Source organism: Amphiura filiformis, chromosome 17, assembly GCF_039555335.1.
Source record: "Amphiura filiformis chromosome 17, Afil_fr2py, whole genome shotgun sequence".
Taxonomy (NCBI): Eukaryota; Metazoa; Echinodermata; class Ophiuroidea; order Amphilepidida; family Amphiuridae; genus Amphiura; species Amphiura filiformis.
The window spans coordinates 50,054,231-50,076,908 of record NC_092644.1 but is presented as its reverse complement, the minus strand read 5'-3'; the positions used below and the strand labels follow the sequence as shown (position 1 = coordinate 50,076,908).

At 37.3% G+C, this 22,678-nt stretch overlaps 1 protein-coding gene across 1 annotated transcript in view; it reads right to left on the bottom strand.

Moving 5' to 3' along the window:
- LOC140137265 (kielin/chordin-like protein) overlaps nt 1–22,678 on the bottom strand; it is a 133,314-nt gene that overhangs the window by 88,301 nt on the left and 22,335 nt on the right. Inside the window, 8 exon segments of the mRNA XM_072158911.1 lie at nt 1,353–2,112; nt 3,737–3,956; nt 4,568–4,788; nt 5,570–5,721; nt 6,170–6,443; nt 7,570–7,704; nt 8,609–8,760; nt 9,528–9,617. Coding sequence (XP_072015012.1) covers nt 1,353–2,112; nt 3,737–3,956; nt 4,568–4,788; nt 5,570–5,721; nt 6,170–6,443; nt 7,570–7,704; nt 8,609–8,760; nt 9,528–9,617 — 2,004 coding nt within the window.

Here is a 22,678-nt window from a genome sequence, read left to right as displayed (position 1 = left end):
CTTTGACATTCATTCATAACCTTATGTACAAGAACCAATGAAACTTACTTATTTGCCAAAACGATTCACAGTTACTAATAAACAACAGTGCACCTCCATACCATAAACTTTCACCTAATGGTGCACCTGGGCTCCTTGGCCTTGGGGTAAATTTCATGACCTAGAGCTCCCTCCTCTAAAAATCCCAATAAGTATTTTTGTGTCTAAAATTCTAGTTATGTCAAGGGAGCCCATAGCGCCATTTGCGAATGTTTACAGTATAATATAACTTCAACAATGTATTCTACATGAACAAGCAATTTACACACATACTTACTACCATATTTGTACATCACATGATTAAGTGCTTTCGGCTAGATTCAATTTTTAAAAGCGAAAATGAAAGGTAGGTCTAAATTTATAATTGTATTTTGTATTTAAAAACAAAATTGATAATATTATATCACTAGAATCAAACAAATTGAAATGTGATGGTTATGAATGAGCTTAATGATTTTGCATTGGTTATTTTTCGGGTATTGTGATAAATCTAAACAGTTTCCTTGGTTCCAAAAGCAAAATGTTCAGATTTTTCACAATACTTTCAAAACAACTGATGCACTATAATAGTCATTAACCGCTAATTATAATACTTTGAACACTACACCATTATCTCCTCTTCAGAAAGTTATGGCTAAGTTACTGAATTTCATCCAGCAAGGTAAACACAAGTGGGTTTGTGTGTGTATGCTGAAGTATTTTCTCTATAATGGATAAAATAATACATTTCGGTACTACATTACAACAAAATGTGAACAAATTTGAACTACAGTTTGATCAGATCATAATCGGCAGGAGACTTTGCATTAATTATTTTTGGGTATTGTGAAAAATCTAAATCTCAGGATATTCCTCAGTTCCAAAAGCAAAATGTTTAGATTTTTCACCAAAAAAACTGATGCACAGTCATAACAAAACTTATTGTAGTACTCTAAACACTAAACCATTCTCTCCTCATCAGGAATTTATGGCTAAGTTACTGAATTTCATAAAATGATACATTATTGTATGACAAAATGTGAGCAAATAGTTTGATCAGCTTGTGATCAAGGGGTCTTTAATATCAATATATTTTATTTCGAGAGTTGTCTTGTGACATCTCGCCAAAAGCTTCATAAATAGTTTATTCAAGTCCCATACTTGGTCTACTTTTTTAAACATGCACAATATAGACCAGACAGGTCAATTATATCACTCTTAATGTGGGTCTACTTTTCAGTGTAATAGTAAAAGCCTATAACATCTCCCGCCGCATATGAACTGTTAAAACTATACACAAAATTATTCTAACACTGACTATGTTCTTTCCTTACCACTAATGTAATAGCCATATCTATTGTAGCCTCTCCTGTCATAGCCTTCACGATTATATCCTTCAAAATTATATCCATTATATGGGAATAGATTCCTTGTATCCTGTTCCCCACGGGCTGTATATCCATTCTTATCATAACCATTTCTACTGTAACCACGGCGATCAAATCCATTATGATCATATCCATCCCTATCAAAACCAGCCCTGTTGAATTCTGTGCCTGTATCATTACAAGGATCACCAAGACTTTGAAGAGCATATGTCACACAGAGTTGGGTCTCTGAATTCAAAACATCGGCAGGTCGGACATTGAATGGTACCAGTGGAATCGTTCTTGTGAACTCTGGAAGCTTATTTCTATTGGCAGGTTTCTGTTGCCAACGCCAGAATAACATATCAACATACGATTGCATGGTATAAAATAGTGGATCGTATGGAGCGCCTGAGCTTACAACATGGCCGCCAATAAAACTGAACACATGACCTAGGATGGTTTGGAGGCATTCACTGAATGTTTGGAAATCATCTGAAGCCATTGCAGTGGCAATGTCTAATTTTGATGGAAGCTGAGCGGTGTCGGTGAAACGACGGATAATACATGGATCCCATGGATTGTCTTTCCTGAATGGATGGTCTTCAACACAAGCACCATAACCATCGCCTCCAAAGTAATTTGGCTGCCATATGATGGCATTGGTGAAGTTTGTGAGGTCTGTGGTGAAGTCAAAGTATGGTAGTGTCAGGGAACAATCTACTTCCTGTAAAAAAATCAACCAAAAGAAATTAAAGAAGATATACAGTCCCGTGTTTTTGTCCCTACTTATTTTCAGCCTATTTTAAACTTTGGAAATAAGATTCATCAGGATCATTCATATTCAATTCAACTGTAAAGGGTTCTTGTTCAGATCCAATAAACTGATACTCACTCTGAAATATTTAAATTCCTGTTAGGAATCCTTTTCACTCTGGTATTTCTTAATGTTTTTTCTGAACTGGCAAAACTCTTGTCTGGTTTTGATGACGTCACCAAACTTTCTTGCTGCCAATTATTTATGAGCTGGTCATAAATGCGATCAAGTCTGTAAGCCCCCTCATCCTTGTTCATGGTATCTTACCCCCTACTTCTGATCCAGATTGCTTCTTTTAGCCAGTGTGTTGTTTTGTTGGGATTCTTGATCTATGACCCGAGCTTTAATAAATTTTGTAATTCTGATGGACAACATGTTATGTGATGTGGATTTGTGTATTTCTGAAGCTCAAACATTTCTTTGAGACCTGGTTAAACTCTTGGCACTTACTTTTTCAGTTTGTAATTTGTGTTCTGTTAGCCTTGTTTCAAACATGCAACCTTTTCAGCAATTCCTGACAGGAATTCCAGACAAGATGCTTAAGGGATCTGGAATGAGCGTATTGAGCGCTTTGACAGTATTTTTGTGGGACATGAGAGCACATCAGACATATCGAATTGCATTCTGAATACTGAAGAATGTCCTTCTGATATCAAATAATTTTCATTTTTGAAATTCGCAATGTAATACACATTTTATGGCAAATTATTGAAAATTGATATTTTGATATTTAACAGTACTCAAAGTAAACTTTATAAATCTGATGATTTATACTACTGCACTTTTCACTCAACATTTTACTTGAAGTCAAGACTCCGCTAGCCTTCAAAAAACTCTGCGTCCTGATCGACGCACGCCGTCCCACAAAATTTTTGTGCGTCCGTACATATGTTAATGTGTTGGGTATTCCCAGGGAATACAGTTTTACAAAGCCCCCGATTGCCGGTATTGCATCGCAGTTTGATGCAAATATTTGACTATTTCCTTTCAGATTCCTGATGAGATTTTAAAGATTTATGTAAATATTATTGTCAATAACAAATTATGTGAATGCAAACTTGCTGACAATGTACAATAGTTTAGAAAGTTGCATTTTTGCTCTCGTGTTTGAGCGCAAGCTTACAGTTGTTCACCCCTCTCGCTGTCATAAGAATTTTCATAAGAATTTTCATTGACTGGTTGACCCCGGAAGTGTTGCAAAATGGGAGTGGTTAAATATGAAAGGTCAATAACTCGATGGAGGTTTCGAAAATAATAAAAATATTTATTTTATTTCATGGAAAGTAGATTGAATAAGCTTATACTTGATGTTGATTTGAAATTTATGTGCGTCCACTCGGACGAAAGGCATTGATGCAGCTTGTTGAACAATGCGTCCAGCAATACAATTTTGCATCTGGACGCAAGAATTTGCAAGAATCCAGCGGGAGCCTTGCTTGAAGTCAATTTAATGCATGCAATGCCATTTTGTTTAAGAAAGGTCCACAATCCTCCATCCAGGCCTGAGCCTACCTGTATCTTATAAACCACTAACCTGTAGTTGCTGCTCCAATTCTCTTAAGAACACTCTATGCCATATAAGATAGTTGTTAACTTTATGAGCTTCCATGATATACAACATGTACAAGTCCCTTGCCTTCTCCCATGGATTATTTCCACCACCAAGTCGCAATTGCTTAATAGCATCCTGGAATCGATCCAATTCATCATGTGTCATGTCACGGATCTCTTTTCTTATGGTCATTTCAGAACACCTGAAAGAGTATTTAAAGATGTCTCTTTATTGTGAATTTCTTACATACTTGTTGCTATTTTATTGGTTCCTGTCTGGCTGTGTTACATGACATAACATAATAGGTGGCTCTACACAGTAAGCGGGATCTGCATCAATACACACTCCTGGGATGCATTTCAATGCAATCTCCTCTTGTGCAGCAAGCATCATGAGCACCCTACATGCACAAGGCATTAAATCATGAGTGCACCCTCCGTCTCGATGCAACAAACATATGATCATTTCCTGGATGCGGATTCGAGTGTGGAACAGACAGTTGATATTATGAATTCGCATCCTGGGTGATCTCATTGATGCGTTTCCCGCTCTCATGTGTAGTCACCTAATATGGCACAAGCATGTGTCTATGCCATTCCTCAGTATATGATACCATTTTATTTTGCATGGTATCACCTGTTGTATGCTGTGATACATATATGGTCATGAACAAAATTCACTGAAAATGTATAATTCTTGACATTTTTGAATTTGTAAAGAAAATTGTGAACTTGTCATCTGAAGTCGACACCAGTATGAAGAGGGTTAAAAACTAAACAGTACACATTAATCTGTTTTTGATTGCTTGCTTACCTGCATTCTACACTGCCTGTTGGTAGACATCTACACTGTTGACAATTGGTGCTGAATAGCTCCCCAAAGGCATATGTCCTGTCTCCAGCACTACAGCCTTCTCTCAGCGCACATGATGCTTCATTGCAAGATTTGCCTGGATGGAAGGCAACAACCTCATAGCGCTCATCAGGAATGGTGGAGAGATCACTCATGGCACGGCAGGCACCCTGGGATAATTCCTATTACAAGATTTTTGAATGAATGAAATATTCAAGTACAAGCATTAGCGCCAATCCGGTATGAAATGTAGGAGGGGGACAATTGGTCAAAATTGTCAAAAAGTGGATGAAAAGAACAAAAAATGGGTCATTTTGCCAAAAGTGGGGGGACACATCCCCCTACCATAAGGCTTTAACATCACTGCCACATCAAGGTGGAAAATGCTTTAATCCTGTTGTGACAATTTCAAGTTTACCACAGAATGGCCACAGCGAGTACTATTTTGGACTAGAAACAAGAATTATTTACTATACTGTTTCAATAACAGTCCTGATGAATATGTTCAGTAATGTTTTATACTTAAAACTAAAAGCAAACCAAATTAAGCCAAATGCTACAATTTTAAGCCACAATGTTATATCTACTTTAATAATAATGCTTTATTCATTGTGACTATGACCAAGGACAGGCAATTTATGCGAAAAAAAAAAGCAAATCGCGCGAACTTTTTTTTTTTTTCAGTGCAAATCAAGTATCCCGGCCCATAGGAAAAAAAAAAGCCAATTGCACGGAATTGCGCGGGAAAAAAGTTCCACAAATCGCTTGTCCTTGACTATGACACATCTTATGTGTACTTGTGTGTGCAAGTTACAGAAGTCTTTAAATATTACCTCAGTCTAAAATATAGCAAGAATTACAAGAATGAGCCATCATTCAGAAAATAAATTGTTCATTCTGACTCCAGAGGTATATGATTTTGTTATCAAAAATATATTGCCCAAGATTCTGCCCAGTTCTTACCTGACAATTAATTCCTGGTAGCAATACATCATGTGCCAGTGACTGTCCATCTAATGTCTGCTTGATGTATGTACGATAACAACAAGCGCCCTCTAGGCACATATTCTGACAAGCTTGTAGAGTTGGAAAATTGTTACTATTTCCACCACATCCTGCAAAGGAACATTACGGAAAGATTACGCATGAGTTTCATTGGGATTTCAATTATGCAAAATTATAATTTCAAAAATGGGATTGACTGGAATTTCTTGAAATCTAGCAAATTGATGTCATACTGCATCAAATTTCTAAGAGGAGCAAAGGTTCCAGATTGTCCACATCTGATGTCAACTCAATTTATTTTGAGCATGCAAATCAATTTATTTTGAGCTGGCAAATCACAAAAAACCTTTACTCAAGTTTGGCAACCTATTTGAATTTAATTGTGGGGGTGTGTGTGGGGGTGTCATATATGGGTTCTAAAATTAGCTGGAAATGACAATTATTGTTAAAGTTGATTTTAAAGCAGCAATGTGACCTTTCCATAAACAATCTCATGTCATTGTTATTTGACAATAAAACTTTCCTGACAAAAGTTACGGAGAAAACAAACAATCTCACCTGAATATGCGAAAGTCTCACATTCCTGTGTGTTGTAATTATAAAAGAAGCGGTTTTGTAGATCAAAGCAAGTACCATACGACGACTTATAGAAACACACATTGACTTTATGTTGACATTGATCTCCGCTGCTTCCTGGCATACACTCACAGGTGAATCTGCCAATGTCCTGGTTGTCACGGAGACAAGTGCCGCCATTAGAGCATGGATTCAAAAGGCAAGGATCCTGGCATTGAGGTAGGCTGGCATCAACTCTACATACAGACTCACCACCCTATGAAGAAAAACATTATGGTTATGTGTTAGTGGCAAAGAAAAGAAAAGGAAAAAGGGAAAGGAAAGGAAATTTTCATAACCCTGTTATAAAGAAATCAATAATATTGGATTGTCACAAGGACCAAAAAATGTGTTTATGGTGTATTCCTCTGGTGTATTTGTATCTGAGCTGTTTGAATGCAATAAAGAGTGTCTTGACTTGAACAGCACTTCATTGATGCTTATCACCTACTTCTTGTCATCATTTCTAAACTTGACAAACTACAACAAGAGTGGACCAAGGATGGAATGAGGGAATGGAAAAGGAGGAAGAGGAATACGAAGTAGGTGTCATTAATTATCAAGTATTTAAACCTTAAAGTCTATTTGACTTCCTCGACAGAGTGAGGTCAGTGCTTTGTCAGAGTTACTTTGCATGTGTACAGATGAATCGCCTCTGATTGCTTGTGTAACACCTTTCTTTGGATCAACATGCGTGTTTAATACCACACGCACTAGAGCACACACTGATGTCATTCTCTCAAGGAAGTCAAGTACACTATAGATAAGGCCACAATTTCTATGATAGGCCTACTGAAAAAAACTGAAAAATTCATGGAATTTGGGGTTTGCTCACAGAAATTTGAAAATGCAACAAAATAGTGAAAAGCTTTGTGTTGATTTGCAAAATAAAACAAAGAAAAGGGATTATTTAGCAGTAATCAACCATTGATGATGCTCAATTTTAATGGCGATGTTGAGGGGAGACTACAGTAAAAGGGTACATGTAAGACAAAGTACACTTTTAAAACATGTTTGTTTTTACTTTTCAGTGCTTTACAATGGAAAACAGAAAATTGTGGACATTGTCCAATTTGTAACACAGATTTTAAATTTTGTAACACAGAGAAATCATGACTTTAACTATAGAGCCTATAGTTTTCTGGTCCTGCCTCAGGGGCGTAGCAAGCGGGTGGACAGAGTAGACGAAGTCCATGGGCCCGAAGGGTTCAGGGGCCCCGAGCAAAGGCGAAAATTACATAAGTGCTGATAAAGGAGTTGTTAAAGAGCCCCGCACTACTCCTTGTCCATGGGCCCCCCGATGCTCTCTTGCTACACCCCTGTTCTGCCTGAATGTATCTTACCTGGCATACACATTGCATACATCGATCAGAGTTCCATGTTTGTCCTTCATTGTATTGTCTGCCCTTATATACGCAAGGAGGACGACGACACTCACACGTCTCCAAGTATGATAGCCTCTGTTCCATTACTGCTGCCTATTGGATGAAACCAGACAATAATAAGCGATAAGTGCTCATATTGAAATACCCTACCACGTTTTCACACAGAAAGAAGGCAGGATTCCCCTCGCTAAGCGCACGCCTCAGGAAAGCTCGGTCATAAAGCGGATGGATTATATGCATCAGTGATACACCCTGCCCAGGATTTTAACAAAAGAAGGCTAGCACAGGAAAGCTGCAGGATGGCGCACACCTTCCTGTGTAAGGGAATTTCAATATGAGCCCTAACAGAGTTTCATTCACGTGGGAGTTTTGGTACAGCTGAACTCTTGACCTATTTTGTTGCAACATGATAACGCACTTGTTTAGAAAAGAATCAAAACGATAAGTTAATGAGTGAATGACATTTGATGTGATTCAAAAAGTTGTAGTGTGATTTTTCTGTGTAAAAGGATAGGTTTGAATGGGTATTGACCATGCAAAATGTGTTTGAATTTGCACTTTTTCAAATCATGCCAAACATCCTTCAATCATTAACTTCCCAATATTTCGGATTTGTTTTTACACAAATTTGGTATTACACTGCAGCTAACAAAATTTTCATCATATTCAGCTAATCAAGATGGAACACCAATTTGTTTATTTACTTGATTTGAGCATATCTAACTTTTTATTGGTTTTTGACAAACTTCTGACAAATTATGCAAAAAGCTATGTAAGGCTGACATAAAAGGGGATATCCATGAACATCTTAAACTGATGACCTGAAGCTTCTCTAACCGAGCAGGTTTCTTAACAAGGAATGCATGCGCTTGGCATGAGATCAAGCAAGATGGTGTACTCTTGTGAAGACCAGGGGAGCGCTCCAAATCACCACCTGACAGAGAAGGAGAAAGACAGACAGACAGACAGACAGAGAGACAAAGAGAGAAAGAGTTACCTGTGATTTGAGCATATCTATCATGGTTGACATCTGTAGTACAGTATTTTCTAATGCCATTATCTTTTCATCATAATTGATTATTGGTAGTCCTATGCCTCCACCGCCTGAAGTGGCTACACTCCCTTGGTTTACTACACTGTATGATGACGCTGATACAAGAAAAATACAATTGTTAATGCTAATGCGTTTTGAGAGAGAGGAGGGAGGAAGGAAAGAAAGCCAGAGAAACGGAGACAGAGAGTGGAAATCCAAGATATAAACACAGAGCTAGATAAAAACTGAGGAAAGGCAGAAGGAGAGTGAGAGAAACATACAAGTAGAGAAGAATGGGAGAAACGGTATAGAAAGGGATCAACAGAGATAGAGAGAAAAGAAAAAAAAGAGTGAGAGTAAGAAAGAAAGCAGAGTGCCAGTGGTGGAATATTATCTAATACTGCTGTCTTGTCATGTCATCTTAACTGGCTATTGGTAGACCTATTCTTTGATTTATGTCAATGCAAAATATCAGTTTAAAAATATATATTAAATAAAAAATATGACTGACAGAAAAAGAAACAGAAAAGGGAGAAGAATGATAAAAATGTGAATTTACAGAATTTAGAGGAGAAACATGTCACAAAGACAGGGATACAAACTTAACTGATCTAAGCAAAATTACAAGAGGACGAATGAGCAAGGTAAACTAAATTTCCAAATTAACTTAGTCATAGTCATAAGTCACACACTCATGCTGATTGGCTGATCAACAATCACGACAACCAGATGATCGACCCATTGGTTATTGAGTGTTCTACGGATTCGATGTTCACCATCACATACTTGTCAAAAAAAAAATTTAAAGTTCATATTTGAATATTCTGAATCTGATCATAGACTAGGGCCAAGAGTCCATGATCTGATTCCACATTATACTTACATGAATGCAGGACATTGACCCTGCTGGTTGCTAAGGCTAATGGGTCATCTCTCAGCTCAGCTAGTTCAATATCAGACATCATCTTAACATCTGGGATGGAAATTTAAAAGAGAACAAGAAGCAAAAACATATTACTTTACTTGCAATGGTCAGGTGGCAATACAGTTTAATAGCTGACCTTTTTCTTAAAAACCACACAGGGTCACTTTCATGTGTACAGTTAAACTGTCATAAGTATATATTCTTTACACCTTCCATGATTAATGCAATAATATGGCAAGAGAACAGATCAAAAGATTGATGATGACTTGTAGCTGCAGATAAGGAGTGGTGCAATAATTAAGTGTACCCCCCAGAGGCGATGTTTTGTTTTTTCAGGCCAAAAGAGGAGGGGAAGCATTTTTGACAGGTTGTATGGGAGGGGGTGGGCTGGGCCACATATGTTTTGGGAAGTTTCGATATTACATCCTAAAAAGGTATTGACATATGTTAGAAAGACATTCTAATATGCATAAAGTACATCCAAGGGGGAAGGAGCAAAGATTTTTGGCATGGTCATTTTGAGAATTCACCCCATAACTATTGCACAGCTCCTGGGGGTAAAGTTTTTGGCATGTCAAAATAGAGGAATCATTTTTGGCATACATTTATGGGCATCTTTTAAATAAAATGTTCTATAAAGGCAAACAGTATGAAAATGTTCAAATATGTACAATTTCCTGCTTCATAAAACTTGCATAAAATACTAGACCACTGGCCCCCCGGCACTGGCCACTAAGGCTTTGCACATTGAGTTTCCAAGACCGCCATGGCATTTGTATTAAAGGTGTGTGTGGGCCGGGAGGGGGGAGGTAACAGGCCAATAGGGGCACTTTTCTCAAGCTAAAATGTGGGACAAGCAAAACATACCTTGAATCCCGGGCCCGAATATAAATCATTAAAATCAAAATTGATGAAGAGTCAAATATGCAACAATGAAAGTCACACAGAAAAATTAAGAGCAAAGTTTGAAGCACAGTACAATTTGGGCTACTTACAGCCGATTTGGTAACACTGTCTGACAGTTTGTAGCAATTGTGCTACTAATTGCAGATTTGCCAACACTGTCTGTCACTTGTTACCTTTATATGATTTGAACTTGACTTGTTAATAACATCAACTTATATTCCATATGTGACCTCAGTTGAAGCATGAGAATTAAAAATCTACAGTGTTTATTTTTGGCAGTGAACTGAATTAGTCATACACATTTCATCCAATCTATTTGAAGCCTATGTTAAACTAATGAATGAAACACATGCTATATTGTTTTGATAAACATTTAATACAAACAAACATGGTACTATAATAACACCATCTCTTTTTTCTATAGGTGGACAGACCTAGGCCCTTTACAATTAATTCTTAGTTTCCTGTTTCCCGCCCGCGTCCAAAGTAAAGAATTGCAAAATATTTAATTATTTTATTTTCATTTTGGTTTTTCTCTTTTAAAATAACTTTTAATGATTTCCATTTGCTACTCTCTGACTTTGATCATATCAACTATATAAAATGATGAATAAACAAAGAACATAATTGTACCATTACTTATGTATAAAATCAAACATCGTTGTAAAATAATTAAATGCATGTTCCTAGTCGAAACGGATTGATGTAGGTTGCGACCACTTGTTTTAAAATTTAAAAAAATAAAAGATAATTAATAATTAATCGCCTCATCCCTTGTTTTCAACCATGAAACAGGAAACTTAAAAGGGCATTTCGTGATCCACAGCCTCATCCCCCACTTTTCTCAAAAAAAGTTGAGATTTTTATATCACTGGAATACTCTGGCTACATAATGTTTATGTACAAAATATTTCTTGCAGATTAATTCGCTTAGCAAAGATATCATGAAATTTGAATTTCGTTCTGGTGCACCAGAACGAAATTACAACGTATTGTCTATGGAGCAGTGTAATACACATAATCATGCATAACTCGCAAACGCAAAATCGGAATCAACTGAAAATTTTGGAATATGCTTTTTTCGTGGATATGTACTGAAAAATGTCCTAAAAAGAGGATGCCAGGATCACGAAATACTCCTTTAAGACTCAATTGTGAAGGGCCTAATATAACTGGGGCATCAATCTGGTGGGGGATATTGCCCCCCCCCCACTTTTTGGCCAAATGAGCCACTTTTTGATAATCTAGGCCAAATGCCCCCCCACACACACAGACACACCCCTTCTATGATGAATTAACGCTACTGCCTTTTATTAAAGTAGGGTAGGTTGGTTGAGCAATTGCATATTTTTCCCACTCACATTTGTTCAGTCGAAAATCAATCCACATTTCCAAATACAATGGCTGATTTGACATACAGTACATACAGCAAAAATATAATAAAAATCACTAAAAAACAAAGTCTGCATGAAGTTTTGCCCATTTAACAAGGTGTTTTTTGCAGCCTAATGAATAAATAGAGCATAACAGTAGCGCATTCATACACTCTTCGATAGCGAGAACCAATCAGAGCAAGCGTTAGAAAAATCCAAACCATGCATTGATTGTGTCTAATTGCACTCCAGCGTACTACGCGCAGTGTTTCGTCGCAGTTAGCGTCAGCGTGAGATTGATTCATTTTTCGGACGGGTTGATGCATTTATATTTGGTTCTATTTTCCAATATTTTTAGTGATAATTTTGTCATAAAAAAAGTAAAAATCATGTGTTTTTTTCTTCTCGTGTATGAGAAATTAGACAAAATAATGCACTTGCGCTGATGTTGATGCATCTAATGCACTCCCCTTCGGGCTCGTGCATTAGATGCATCAACATCAGCGCAAGTGCATTATTTTGTCTAATTTCTCTCCCAACAAGTAATACACGTTCATTAACCTATAATTATACTTTATCACTCGCAGCTTTTTAAGAGCAAACAAATAATACAGAAATGAAAAACAAAGAAATATATATATTTGACTTTTCAAATTTGAAGAGAATGAAATTGTACCGTAGACCTAGTATCAAATCCCAATTAATCACATTATGATGGTTATCTTTATTTGTGTAGTGATTAATTTCATATTAGATACCTTCCTCTGGCTTCTTAATTTCATAGTTTATTGTAATTTGAGCAGGTTGGCCTAAGTTCTAAATCACTTCATCTCTCCCTCCCAGTATTAAATAAATAATTTATACTTTGGAGAAAAACAACAATTTATGTGCAATATATTTGCTTTAGTGGGGTTTAGTTGATAGCTGTTGATATAGCTACAATCTTAGAAATAATTGTTCGAAAACTTTAAAGGTCTTATCCCCTTCAACAAATGTAGGAAACTGTGCACCGGTCCCAAGTTCAACAAACCTCTCCAGTTGAAATGTAAGGTTTTATAAAAAATGTATCCATTTATTGGGATAGGGATATTCAAACAGGCACACACACAGTAATGATATATAAATGAGAGACAGTGAAGTATCACTGGAGATAATTGACTCACTAACTTCCTTCCCAATGTCATCAATGATAGCAAAACAGAAGCTGATTACACCAAGAAGGAAACAAGCCTTTTGTTTTAGCATTAAAATAACCAGGTTATACAATGTGTCAAGGCCTTGTGGTTCTAATGTTAGCATTCCATGCAATCATACTAAAATGCAGGGCTGTAGTAGCCCTACCACAGGGCCCTTTTAAAACACACTATACTCCGAGACACACTACTTTAATATACTCTGACAACGTCGTGGATCAACATCTAGGCATAGTGTGTGTGTGTAGCGCACTATAAATCAGCGTCTGCACTTTTTAAAAATGCAACTTGTTTTCACTTTTTAAGATCTTGGATCAATCCGTTGAGTTGAAAAGAGATATAGTCTTGAGTCACTCACTGTATTGGCTCTATGGGGGAATTTTCAACTTGAGAGCAACTTTAGAATTGTGGTTGCCATGCCAAACAATAATAATTAAAAAAATATCCTAAGACGGGCCCAACCAACCCAGATTTTAAGAAGAATTGGGGGAAAATTTTCCTGTTCAAAATTGGGGAATATTTTTTCAAAATATCGCAAAATATTTACAGATTTTGGTGATTTTTAAGATCATTTGAAAAAAGAGGCCAGACCGACATACCCTACTTTTTTTCGCTATTTCTTAATCCTAACTGTAACTCTACTCATATGATCAAGACAAACAAATTACAATAAAGGCATTGGTAAAGTTCCAAAATTTGTTTACCTTGCTACAATGTATCCCTTCCTAAAATTTAATATCCTATCATTTATGTGTCTCATTATTCTTAAACCCTGACAAATTCTATATCTTTATAGGGTATGTGTTCTAATTCATGGAACTGTCACATCTTAGTCACACTCCAAAGTACATTATACGGACACTCAAATTAAATTCATCGTGAACTTGGCACTAAATTAGGACTATAATTTTCCCTCAAGTTCAAACTATCAACTAAAGGTAAATGAGTAATGGTAACTGAGTGAGGGCAAAGGAACTACTTAACACCATCAATAACTGTCAATTTTACCATCAATAACTGTCAATTAGGCACATCCACACCGAGGCTTCTACATGTAACTAAAAAACTTCACTGTAATTGTCTTGAGGATTCCAATCCCTAAGTTTGTCCACAAATTTATCCCCAAAGATATCCTCAAGTGGTCCTTTAGCATGTTTATAATTGAAGACCGAATAAAAAAAGACTAGTTTGCATCTGACGTCAGGGCAAAGGCGCGACATGATTGGTTGCCGACCTGCGCAGTACAGCATTTTTGGTCTGGTTACCAGGACATCATACGCAAACTAGTCTTCTTCATTCGGTCTTCAATAGTGCTACAGCTGTGTGAACAAGCCTTTTTGCGATTCTCGAGTACTGAGCTTAACCTATGACCTTGGTTTAATTATATGTGATCCATTACATCAAAACCCACCACTTTGCAGCAGAAATGAAAATGCATATTTAAAAACTGGGATAAACTGCTGTTTTTTTAGCTTTAAAATGATGCCTTACTTGTTGAAATCAGATACAGTAAAAATGTTTTATGAGGCAAAATAAGCTCAAATATCTTTTTATTTTCTTTGTATTTTCTCATCTTCTTTCATTGTTACCTGCTAATGAAGCCAGCCAACCAACAAGTGGTTGGTTTTGATGTGATGGGTCACATATATGTTTCAATTTGGCGTGTCACTAGATAGGTCACAGTAATCTTGCAAAACAAGGATTCTAGTCTTCAAAGGAATCATGTGGACACACACAGTCAGGTATAGTCAGACTTATAAATCACAATTCTCAAGTATGCCAATCCTTGAGAATTCTTTGACCGTCTGAACATGCCTATTAACTGACATAATTTCTTGACACATCAGGAACTGTTAAAATAGTATTAATCACATGCACATAATAGTCTAGCAATAGCCAAGACTCTAAGCTTTTATGTTGTGATTTCTGTGATATAAATGTTGGATTATAAATGTTAGGCCTAAAATGTATAAAAAGGTATTAAACATTTTCATAACATTCAAAAACATTGTTTGAAAACTTACTGCAAAATATTCTAACATAATGTTATTAAAGTGTTGACAAAATGTTTGGCAAAAAGTATTTACAAAAAAAATTTTACAATAACATTTTGACAACATTTTGAGAATGTTGTTATGTGTTTTCATACAAAATGTTTCAAAAATGTTTTCATGACCTTTATGGTATGATATGACCAGACAATTAATGTTAAAAATACATTTTAACCAAAACCAGAAACAAAAATATAACCTGTTTAAAACATTTTAAAAACGTTTTATGTTTGCTGGGATTTCCTGACATAACCCCGAGACATAATCATGAGCTAGTATGATAAAATATACGCTATAGGTTATCCTATATATGCTTGTAGATCTTTGGGTGAAGCAGTTGGGCAAATTATTGTCTGTTTTAAAAATAACTTCAGCCATTTTCAACTGTCATAACCAAGCATCCCGATGATGGTACTAAAAACTGTACAACAAATCAAGTGGAGACCAGATAGACTGTATGTGTATGTTTTTAACCCAGGATGGGCTTGGTGTTTGGTGCATGATTCCTGAAACCACAATGTGCTAATTTGTCTACAACGGGGTCTACAAATTATCCTTCATGAGGTTAGACACATCATTTCAATGACTGGTCCTTTGACCCTACATTAGATGTTCCTTGTTATATGAATGTGTGTGTTTTACTGATGTTTTCTATCAATCTGTTCATATTAATTGGACATGCTGCACATTATGGCATGCAGAGTTCAAAATACAACCTGTCTTACTGATCAAGAGACACAGCTATTTGATTTCCAGAGTCATTGAGCATGCAAGCTATTTGACTTGGGTATAAATTGGACACTGGCAGGCCCGTTACGCACGATTTCATTTGGGGGGGTGCTGATTTTGAAAAGGTGGACCTTTTTCCAAGGGGGGGGCAATGTTGTGAAAAGTGGACCAAATTTGGTCCTTTTTTGTTCAAAAAAGCGTAAAAAACCTGATTTTTTGGGACTTTTTGTATACTTTTCCAAATTTGTACGTCACCCCCCCCCGCACCCCCCTGCGTACGGGCTTGGACACTGGCATGGTAAGGTTTAAACAGGGGACTGAAGAGCAGCTTGAGAAATATGCTAAACTGATGTCCTGATGGTGAATGTGGGTGAATTAACAAAAGGCGACATAACAATTGTGAACCAAAAATCTTGGTATTTTTGTAACAAATGGCAAATTTCACACCTACACTCACAATTCTGTGTAAAAATTTCATTTTGGAGTCAATTAAGTTTCCCTTTTGCCTTTTCCTCCTTAGACCCTGTGATCAGATTCCCATATTTAGGCCTAGGGATACATATTTGTGAAATACGTAACCCTTGCTGTAATAACTACATATTAAGGAAAAAAGTAAAATCAAAATCAAACCAACACCCATATTTGCCAATTTTGTCAGAATTTTCACCCAAAGAGTTACAGCCTGATGTCATCATTTATCACACACATGATTGAGACCTCCAACTTTTACTAAAATGCCCTTTGCTTCACACTTTCCAAGCTTATAATTGAATTTCCCCCGGGAATTTCCCCATCCCCCTTTCCCCTCCCTCTGCTCCAGAATACACCTCTCCATAGCAGAGGTTAGTTTAATTTTCTTAAAATGTTGTTTTTAATGACATTTTCCCATTTCTTTTTCCAAAGTATTTTTGATGAGAAACAATGGTCTCATTATCATGATTATGTCTGCCAATGATGTGATAAGTCTAGCCCTACAGGAAGTGCTAATTTCCTGTTTTAGCACTAATGTACATTCTGTGATTTTGACTTACTGTAGTTTGCCTATGAATAATGATTACATTGCCATGAGCATGGGATGGTACAACTGTTGTAGGAGGCCCTGGGTCAATGACTGCAATGACAGTGTTCAACCATGGACCATTATGGTTCAACCAGATGTAGGCAGTTCAACCAAATCTGCATGATCTGGGCTCGATTCAGTGGCATATAGCAGTTTTATAATGTCAGGGGATAGAAGCTGAAGTGTCACTATTATCTGACTGGGGACACAAGAGTTTGAATGAGGGGGATCTGGCTCTTTTCAATTTGATTCTTTTCAATGCAATTGAGGGAATCATCACATACCCCACTGGAGAGAAGCACAAGTCATTTGATAGAAAGGGGCAAAGGGGACATCAACCATCATTGGACAATTCTGGGATGGGTCCAACAGACATGATTGGACCCCAAGTTCTGGGATATCTTGAGAAAAATTGTTACATCTTCTGAATAAAAAAAAGTATATGTTCTTTATCAAATGTCATTCCTGCTCCAAAATCAATTCCCATGTTAAACATTGACAAGTAGATCTAACATTCTGAACATCAGCTACATACGATCATGGACTAAAGAGAAACAGACAAATCCAAAGTCAAAGTCTCAGCATCACTCAATAATGAGGGCTGATCATTCCATTAAGTACGACAAATGAAACGGCTATGCACATTCTGCATACTTTTACGATCTTTCCCTTAAATGCGAAGATACGCAACACTCTATCACGTAAACGTAAAGGCACACGATGTTGGCCTGATAGTTAGACACGCACAATCGAACGATCGGCTCTCATGAATATGCGAGAATTCACAGTATACAATGCACAAGGACTTTGGCTGTTGGAAAATAGGCTGTATTAGTCTATGCATACGATGTAATCGATACCAACAACCAAACACATCACAACAAAATTAGCTCGACTGTAACCAAATTTAATAGGTGAATGGCTAATGACACTATTATACAAATACAATTTGAAATGCCACATCCTCTCTGATGTTCACTTAATGGTATTTTTGTTTTTGTAGTGTCTCAAGTTCAACCCCAAAATGGCCAAAGTGGTCAAATTTGACTTGTAAGCCAACAGAAACTCACCCACATATACAGGGTGAATAAAAAACCTGCAATAGGGCAAAGAATCGAGGATAGCGGGCAAAAAAATAGAGATTTTTATGCCTTTTTGGTCAAAACAGGTCAAAATTTTGGAAAAAAATCCACTTTTTCAAAATCAGCCCCACAAATAAATCCTGGTTAACCCTAACCCTACCCGTGGTTTTCTGGCTATCGGAAGGGAAAGAAGGAACGAAAAAGGAGAGAAGATGAAGAAGAAAGTCACTTGGCACCCCGGGATTCGAACCTCGGACCCCTCGCATGCCACGCAGAAGATCCCCAGCATGTAGCTACACAGGTGACGTTGGCCCGCCAGCGATTCCCTGGGTATATATGACTCGGTCTGATTAAGTCATCAAGTCCCGTGGAATGCATGCACGCAGAGTGGTTTTAATAGTGAGCTTTAGTGAGTCCTAGTTCTGTTAGGGTTAAGAAGGCATATAGGGAAAAAAGGAGTATTGAGAGGATTGAGGTATCATCAACACACAGTACTCCAGGAGTGTTGAAAGGAAGGTGGTTTTAGCTCTGAGTATTTAGAAGCGGATTTTCGAGAGAGCTGGGGTCACATTTACTTTAGGCTTTGTAGTAGGCATATGTATTGCTCCATACCCAGAGACTTGAATCAATGCTGTGGGACAGTATGTGTGTGTACTGGTACTCATGAGCTGGTGGCTATCATGCTCTACACATGATGTGGAGACTATCCGACTCTTATCTAAACCTCTTTATTGTATCCGATCATAGGCACAGGAAACAATGTCAGTTCAACATTGTTGGAAATGTTTATTATTATTATGTGCTGGGTCTATCTAACAATGTGGTTACCACAGCAAATCAATAGCATCCTCTTGTTTTTGATGTCTCAAAGCAAGTAAACACCTCCAAACATTAGGGTTAACCGGAGTACCAGGTATAGAACAACAGCCATTGTTTTTCAGTCTGTAAAAGGATTTAGTCAGAGCCCCAAGAATACAAAAAATGAGTTAGGTTACCTTGAAAGAACTTTTTTCAAAACCTATGTATATTGATAGTCTGGAACCTCAGGATTATGAATTCAGAGGTCGTATTATTCTCCAGGATTGCAAAAAAAATAGATATTGCGTAATAATGATGACGTCATCAAATTTTGGTGAAAAAAGTGCAAAATTTATTTACAAAATATTCTTGCCTGTATGGATATATTAGTTACCCCTCCTTCTATTTCTGTTAAGGTCGAAGCTGTATTATATTTAGATATTGTGTTAGGGAGCTTTTAAATTTATTTTTCACATTGACATGTGTACTAAATATAATTTTTGATTTTTTCTCAATAAACCGTTTTTTCACTTTTACATTGCTATAGATATTGGCTATTTTCTCTGATAAACATAATTTTTTATATATTAACCTTTAAATATTTATAAATATATATTAAGACTATTTTCATATGCATTTGGATGCTCTTAGTAACAAAAAAATGTGTATAACATCTATAGGACAAAATATGATGACGTCATCAAATCTGACTCCACATGTAAAAAATATCGAAATAGTTTTTATTATTTTATATGATGACAAGCATCGTTACCTTTGATTTCAACTCGTGTAAGAACCGCACACTCAATTTCTTTACGGTTTATGAGCGACAGAAACTATTGATATGCATTGCTGTCTGTATGAAAATTCAACTTCAAGCGAAGTTTTCTTGCATTATATGACTTTTGAGCTTCACAAGACTTGTCTACTTTTTGTTTTTCTTGTACGCGTGGTTAAAATGTTTATCTACATAAATTTGAAACTTTGATGTATAATTTGAGGTACTGTATATATCATAAATAGGTCTAATTTCATGCGTGATAAGAAAGACTCTGTTGGACTTACTTCTGTAACCTAGATTTCTCAACAGCAGTTCCTGTTGCAGTTGTTTCACCACTTATTCTGTCTGTAGTTTCATATCTGACACTACTCATCATCCTTATCCTGCAGAATGCAATCAGCTGCAACACGTACGCATTTATCAGGGCTACCTGACTGTATGCATACACTTTACACCGTTATTTGCACATTTACAATTTTTCGTGTACTTAGATACCCGCATGGCTTATGTTTCATTACGATTTGGGGTTTGGGGTCTTTCAGCATTATGATTGGGACAGGTTTGCCATTGACAATCTTCCGTCCAGCGTTCGCAAAATGCATCTTCTGTAGGGGCAAGGGGAAATAATAATAATATGAAAATTTATAACGCGCAAGTATCCGTCAGAGCCGCTCACTGCGCAACAACCTGAATATGACCACAAAGGGGAACATGATGAACAGAGCAAACACAGAAAATGTCTCAAGTCCACTTTTTTCTTTTGCGAACAGAGGGGCTTGCAAATCATCCAAACTACAAGAGAAGCCATGATATCGCCCATAGAGCGCAAAGAAGAATTGCTGCCCTTATCACTTCTTCTTCCAGCTCCATATATCACCATCTTCACCATAGTTACCTTATGCTGTGATGGCATTGCATCTACCACTATCTAGTAGTGTCGCTAGAGCCATCCTTTTATGATAAGGATAGCTGACTGTGTCACAGCCGCTGAGTACGCATATGGAAAGATTCACTGCTGTTAATTCCAGTTCAGCAATGTTCATGTTTTTGCTCATTGTTTCCACAGTGGTATGCAATGGTAGCGCGATGTTTAGCTTTTGAAGCCATAATTCATTCAGTCCAGGAATGCGTACAGCGTTATACATTCCCATGATGATTACATCTGTGTCAGTTGCATTATTAGAACTTTCTTGTGGTGATGTACATTTGCTGAATATGGGTAAACATCCTGGTATCTGCTTCTTCATGGAGAGCACATGACAACAGGAATGATCGCAACACCCGCCGCTGTAAGCTCTAATGTACAGCCAGGGTCACGTAAGCAATCTCCAAATATGAGATGCACACCTTGTGATAGATTGCCATGTTGACGTTCCCTTGCCTTTGCAAGATAGTGAAGAAGGTTGGATTTATTCTTTGGATTCATCATGAATAAACCCTAGTTGGGAATAAGCAGGGTATCCTGTGGGTCATACTCCTTTGAAGTGTTCCCCTTTGTTCGTTTTTTCCGTTTTTCCCCATTCAATGATACCATATCTCCAACATCATACCTATCCCCGACAAAATATGTCATCACAACCTGCAGGTCTTAGGCTCAGCAATTTCTTCAGATAATAAGCTTGCAAATCAAAGAACGTTTCGTTTCTGAATTACTGAAACCATTTGATAAAGGCCATCGCTTCAACTATCACGCTACAACTACCATCAGTACTCATGAGCTGGCCAATCATCGCCTAGCGATGTCTCCATGTCATTTATGAAGTCTGCATTTCCCTTCCTTGCTCAAATGCAGCCATTCAACTGAAAAGGAGAACCTAGATAGCTGGTCTATTCATGCTGGAATAACGACTTCGTGTCTTTCTCGTCCAATCCATCAACAAAATACAAATTTCTACTAATGGTGCTAAAGTACCATTGTCTACTGCTTCTTTCTCTCTTTTTTAGCTTAGCCTCAAATTAATGCAGTGACTTTAACAATGTCGGCTGTCATACTAGAAGTCTTCTATGCCTTCTTAAGTGCAGTAATATCAATTTATCTGGCATTTATAAGGTCTAGGGGTGTTGCCTTGTGTCTAGCAGATATGTTAAGCAGATCTTGACAAGCGTAAACCCATAGGTTTACCATCTTGGTTATTATGGCATTTGGCATTTTAGTTGTTGCATTGATATGTTTATATAGTCAGCTTTGGAGTAACTTCGTGGTGTTTGTTGTTTACCTTGTCCAAGTGTACCATCTCTTTTACGTCCAGATATGGCAGTTGGTCTAGGAGCTACCATAAGGTATTTTACCATCGCAGCTTGCTGGTGGCTTATGCCATGGAATAAGCGAGTCTTTGCATCACAATAATGTACGTCTGTTCTAATGATATGTCACTCCTCACCCCATTGAAATATTTACTGGTGAATTACTGTGAATTCGCCACTTTTGAAGGCAGTATTAACTTCCGGAGCTATAACTGACATCGACTCCATGGCTTCTAAATAGTGTGGAAGGCATGCCAGGTATTTGTAATGTCCTGCATCTACCAGGTACGGAAGCATATTCCTATCTCCTTGCAGATGGGCTTCCCAGCATGACCGCTCAGCATATATGTACCGGTTGAGGATCCCTACCATATATGTACATATAAGACACATAGGCGATGTGCACTCGGTTTTCTGGAATTCGACCATTAAAGCAGTTACAGCCTTCAGTGATTCATCTGCCTGCATGACTACATCACTGGCCTTGTGTGTGTCCTCTGTTTTCAATGCTGCCATAAGTTCTTGTATATGGAGGGATATTCCAGAAAGGCACTCAGCATCCTTTCCTTCACCCTGAAGACACTACTCAAATGATTCCCAGTATGATTCAAACATAGCATCTGCCACTTAAGGGTGTGCTCGCCGCATTAGGTAGTAATCTTTCCCTGTCATTATTTTACTTGCTGTTCCTCTTAAACATGTTTTCGATTCTACCAATATATCTTCAATTCCGGTTGACTTCATTAGGTGAAGCTCCCATGAAATTTGATGCAATATGGAAACCTCCCATACGAAGAATCAGTTTCTTGTACTTCTCCGGCTTCTTCTGCAGCGCAAAGGCTATGTCATAGATTGATCACAAGTTACTGTGGTGAATTCCTGACATAATTTT